Source organism: Pyrus communis, chromosome 8 (genome assembly GCF_041283825.1).
Source record: "Pyrus communis isolate YQ-2024b chromosome 8, ASM4128382v1, whole genome shotgun sequence".
NCBI lineage: Eukaryota > Viridiplantae > Streptophyta > Magnoliopsida > Rosales > Rosaceae > Pyrus > Pyrus communis.
The window spans coordinates 5,737,414-5,743,413 of NC_142572.1; the positions used below are offsets into that span (position 1 = coordinate 5,737,414).

The following is a 6,000-nucleotide window of genomic DNA, read 5'->3' on the forward strand; positions in this document are numbered from 1 at the left end:
CCTTGCCGATCATCCAATCCCGGCTGATTGGAAAATCTCAGATGACTTGCCTGACGAGGAGGTGTTCTACATCGACATCTTCCCGACATGGACGATGTTCTTCGACGGATCCGCACGAGCAGACGGAGCAGGGGCAGGAGTAGTATTCATGTCATCACAAATGCACATACTACCTTACTCCTTCCAATTGAATGAGCTATGCTCCAACAATGTTGCTGAGTACCAAGCATTGATCATCGGGCTCCAAATGGCGATCAACATGGAAATCACAGCTCTTGAGGTATATGACGATTCCAAGCTCATAATCAATCAACTCTTAACTGAATATGAGGTGAGGAAAGATGATCTCGTCCCATACTTCCGGCTAGCGACCCAACTGCTACAAAGGTTCGAAGCTGTGACACTAGAACATGTGCCAAGAAAGGAAAATCAAATGGCAGACGCTCTCGCCAATCTAGCCTCAAGTCTGATGATAGGAGCATATTTATGCGACTTAAATGGCTTGTTCTCGTACATTTACGTTATGTTTCTTTAGTTATTTTAGTACTTTAAGCTATTTTCGTGTGTTTGTAGGTCCAAAGGGCTAAAAGGAGCAAAAAGATGCATTTTGGAGACTTTTGGAGCACTTTTGGGCTAAGGACGGATAGCTTATGCTTGAAGCCAAAGTGTTGGACAAAATTGAAGACCTAATTGGAGCCAAAGTGTTGGAACCTTGTTCTCTTTAGTTTTAGGACATTTAAACCTTTCCTAATCCCAATCATGCCATGCATAACACACATCCATTCTAACACATTGTCATTGCACATGCATTTCCTTCATTAGTTAAACCACATGCACTTATCACTTATCATCACCACATATCATACCACTTAACCACTTATCATATCATAACCACATATCATATCACTTATCACTTATCACTTAACATATCATCCACCTACTTCACCTACAACATCCACCTACTTCACCTACAACATCCACTTCACCTACAACATCCACCTACTTCACCTACAACATCCACCTACAACATCCACCTACTTCACCAACAACATCCACTTCACCTACAACATCCACCTACTTCACCTACAACATCCACCTACTTCACCTACAAATGACATAGCCATATGTTCCCTCCACTACTCCTATAAATACCCTTGCATTCATTCATTCATGGACATCTCATTTCATACACAACACACCACAAACACTTCCATTCCTTCTCTTTGCCGTGAGTTCCCTTGTAATCCAAACACCATTTTTCCATTTCCCTATTAATCCAAACACCACTCCCCAAACCATTCACACCATCAAACTATCCTTAGACCTTGTGCTACAACAACGAGGAAGAGAAGAGTGCCTAAACGTTCATACAATTCAAGTTTGAGTTGTTGGAATGTTTAGGTGTTTCTTTGATTTCAATGTTTAAATTCAATTCTCTTTGTTTGTACGTATGAGGAATGGAAGAGAAGAGTGCCTAAACGTTCATACAATTCAAGTTTGAGTTGTTGGAATGTTTAGGTATTTCTTTGATTTCAAAGTTATAATAAACTAAACCCCCTTTAGCTAGGGGGTGATTCGAAATATATGTTTATGCTTGCATTTTGATTTGATTAATTCTAATTGCGTTTCATAAGTTGTGGTTCAATTTGTTTAACCGTTTGATTGATAACTTATTTATGAATGTTTATTAAGAATGCGCGCTTAATTTTCATGCATCAATATGACGCTAGAATATAAGTGAGTTTCACCTAATAGTTACGAACTTATATTCACAAGTAGTGGAGGTTGCTTATAAACAATCGCGTTAAATAAATTCTTGGCATAAGTTTCATGCGTAGTCCATAGTAACGAATGCCTCGTCAACACTTAAAGTTTTCATGATGCTTAATGATCTTTGATTGTATCTTTATTGTGCTTTTCACGTAAAGGACTTTTGGAGAATGTTGTGAATTGCGTTGCGCTAACCCATCCAATTCATTAACTTAAGGAAAACTTGACGGTTAATTTAAGCGGACCTAATTGACCCGGGGCGTTGAGAATTAATGATTTGTTGAAATGCAATTGGAAATCGTTTTATTATGCAAGTATAACATATGTGGAGATGAACCCCGTAGCTAACTTTCCATCCATTTGTTCTTTCTTTTCTTGTTTCTGTTTTCATGTTTAATTTAACTTGTTATTCAATTATGTTAAACATGTGAAACTAATTTCTTTTTAGTTAGAGGCGAATTTGAAGCCATGGACATATGTTGGTTATGATTTGATTTACTCCAGTTATGAATTCATGAACTTTAGATGTGGGTTACTTTTCTGTTTTGATTAAGAACTTGTTTATGTATGTGGGTTGAGGGTCGACACTTAATTTGCATGCCTAAGACTTGATGCTAGGATATAAGGGAATTTCACTTAATCGTTATGAACTTATATTCATGAGTAGTAAAAATCGCTAGTCACGATTGTGTTTAGTAAACCCTAGGCTGGATTAACATGCGTATTCCATAGTTATGAATGCCTAGTCAATGTTTATGATTTCCGTTGAACTTAATGATCTTTGTTGAATGTCTCTATCATGCGTATTCCATGTGAGAGACTTTGATTAGGAATAATTTGGTTGTAATGCGTATCTCATTCAATCCAATGAATCTAGGGAAATCTGAAGGTTAATTTAAGCGGACCTAATTAACTTGGAGCATTGTCATTCATCGTTTGTTGAAGTCATAACTGGGAGTCAAATTATATGCTTATGTTCATGTGTGGATAAGGAACCCTCTAACTAGTTTTTCTTCATTCTATTCCATCAATTTCGTTTGTACAATCTGTTTTGTTTCCAAGTTTCTATTTTAGTTTAATTTCGTCCAAAACCAATCCCCCATTTATTTTAAAGTGTTAGATTAGTTAGAAATACATTTATTTTGTGTTTTTACATTTTTTTTTTAGTCAAATCCAAGTGATTAACAATCCCTCCTAATCCCCGGTCCAGAACGATCCCTACTTATACATATACTACAATTTGACGAAAAGAGGGTTTAATTTGTGTGCGTATAAATTTCGCATCATATGACACTAGGAAAAGATGAAGTTGCAGACGTGCCAGTTTGCCAAAGATGGGTGATTCCTCTCGTTAATGAAATGTCACTAGATGATACAAATGTCATCTCAGTACTTCCAGTCGATGCTGAAGAGTGGAGACAGCCGTTGATCGACTACTTAGAGCACGGAAAGCTTCCAGATGATCTTAGACACCGTTCCGAAATACGTCGACGAGCACCTCGCTTCCTTTACTACAAAGGAACACTCTACCGACGCTCTTTTGAAGGACTGCTCCTGAGATGCCTAGGTGAGGAAGAAGTTAATCAAGCCATGGAAGAAGCACATTCAGGTATGTGTGGGGCACATCAATCTGGACCAAAGCTACATTTCCAGCTTAAAAGAATGGGTTACTACTGGCCGAGCATGGTGAAGGACTGCCTGGAACACGCCAAAAGGTGCCAAGCCTGCCAATTCCACGCCAACTTCATACATCAACCGCCTGAACCATTACACCCTACAGTTGCTTCATGGCCGTTCGACGCATGGGGATTGGACGTTGTAGGACCAATTACGCCAAAGTCATCTGCAGGGGAAGCTTACATCCTAGCTGCAACAGATTACTTCTCTAAGTGGACTGAAGCCATACCTTTAAGGGAAGTAAAAAAGGAAACTGTTGTTCGTTTCATCAAGGAGCATATCATCCACCGATATGGGGTGCCTCGCTACATTATCACGGACAATGGAAAGCAGTTTTCCAACCGACTCGTGGACGAGCTTTGCGACAAATACAAGTTCAAGCAGCACAAGTCTTCCATGTATCATGCTCCGGCCAACGGCCTCGCAGAAGCATTCAACAAGACGCTGTGCAACCTCCTGAAAAAGGTAATTGGCCGAACAAAGAGAGACTGGCATGAAAGAATAAGTGAAGCACTTTGGGCATATAGGACTACACATAGGACTCCTACCCAAGCTACACCTTATTCTCTCGTATATGGCGTAGAAGCTGTTCTACCGCTTGAAAGTCAAATCCCCTCACTAAGGATGGCTATACAAGAAGGCTTGACTGATGAAGAAAATGCAAAGTTGCGCCTTCAGGAGTTGGAAGCGCTGGATGAGAGAAGGCTCGAAGCTCAACAACACTTGGAATGCTACCAAGCACGGTTAGCCAAGGCATTCAACAAGAAAGTCCGCCCAAGGTCTTTCCAAGCCGGAGATCTCGTGCTGGCATTGCGTAGGCCTATCATTACAACCCATAAGACAAAAAGCAAGTTCACATCAAAATGGGATGGACCCTACGTAATACAAGAGATTTACACCAATGGCGCCTACTTAATCACGGCAGAAGACGGGTTGAAGATCGGCCCCATCAACGGCAGATTTTTGAAGCGCTACTACCCCTAAAGCAAACGCGCCACGCTCCTGGCCCGCAAGAGCATAAACTGTGTACGGCAAAATCATCATAAAAAAAAAAAAAAAAAAAACCATCACTCATTTGAACTACGTTATGACTTGATCTCTTCTTTGGAAGAGTACGTAGGCAACTTGAAACTTCAAAACTTCAAGTACAGTCACATCAAAATAAATAAATAAATGTTTCATTAAAGAAAGTCAATTTTATTACAAAAGAAAAGAAAAGAAAAAATAAAAAAATAAAAAAAATAAATACATATGTTACTATGTATTAAAAAAAAATATATATATATTCTCTACTATAAAATAAAAAAAATAATAAATACATATGTTACTATGTATTAGAAAAAAAAAATATATATATATTCTCTACTATAAAATAAAAAAATAAAATAAAATAAAAAAAAAAAAAAATCGAAACACGGTAAAAGGTGGGTTCACGGCAAAGCGAGTAAAAGTACTAGGTATAAATTTATTGTTTATAATTTGTTCTTTGTCTTGGTGTTGCTTCAGCTTTTTGCAGAGGAAGAGAAAGAAGACTTGGCTCTTCTTATTTTCACAAAAGCAAAGAAAAAGGTGAAAGTTCCACCATCGCAGCCATGAACGGCCACAACCCATCTCAGAACAATCCCAACCACCAAATCCGAATCAGAACCCGAATCGGACCAAACTTCGCCGATTCAATTAGTTTTCGGTAACGGTTTTATTCGTTTAAGTCTGAGAAATTTCGGAATTTCAGATATGGAGACGGAAAATCCAGCGAATTTCAGTTACATGGGGAGGAACTTCAGTGATCTGAGCAACGGCGATAACTCCTCTGCTTTCAGCGAGTGTAACAGCGATAGATCCGGTGAGTTCTCGACGACATCGTCCCAGAGCCGGCGGCTTCTGATTGCCTGCGCTTCCGACAACTCCGACGATATGATTCAACAGCTCGTCGCCGTGCTCGAGGCCGGTTCGACTGAGGAGCAGAAGCAGGCGGCGATGGAAATCAGGCTCCTCGCCAAGAACAAGTCCGAAAATCGGCTCAAAATCGCCCGAAACGGTGCGATTAAGCCTTTGCTTTCGCTCCTATCGTCGTCTGATCTCCAGCTCCAGGAGTACGGTGTCACTGCGATTCTCAACCTCTCGCTGTGCGACGAGAATAAGGAGCTCATCGCTTCGTCGGGAGCGATCAAGCCGCTGGTTCGGTCGCTCAAGACGGGGACCGCCACAGCGAAAGAGAATGCCGCCTGCCGCCTGCCTTCGGTTTCTGAAGTCTTCGTCGCCATCGTGAAATATCTGCTGTGATTGCTGAGACAGGGGACTCATAGTTTAACTGCCAGAAACTGAAATTGCCGGCTGGTTGCGGGTATGAGTTCCAAATGCAATATGGATGAATCGGTTGGTCGGTTGGAGCAACTCTTGAGTATGCTCGGACTGTTCCTGAGAAGCGTGATTGCTTTCATCGGTGACGGGAGTTTCTAGGTGACTGCTCAAGATGTGTCCACCATGATCCGAAATGGGCAGAACACCATCATCTTCCTGATAAACAACGACGGCTACACTATTGAGGTGGAG

At 40.6% G+C, this 6,000-nt stretch overlaps 1 protein-coding gene across 1 annotated transcript; it reads left to right on the forward strand.

The window, feature by feature from the left end:
- The first annotated feature begins 5,181 nt into the window (after positions 1-5,181).
- LOC148694653 (U-box domain-containing protein 12-like) lies at positions 5,182-5,730 on the forward strand. Its single transcript, XM_088698284.1, has one exon. The coding sequence runs from the start codon at positions 5,182-5,184 to the stop codon at positions 5,728-5,730; it is 549 nt and encodes a 182-aa protein (XP_088554410.1).
- The last annotated feature ends 270 nt before the right edge of the window (positions 5,731-6,000 follow it).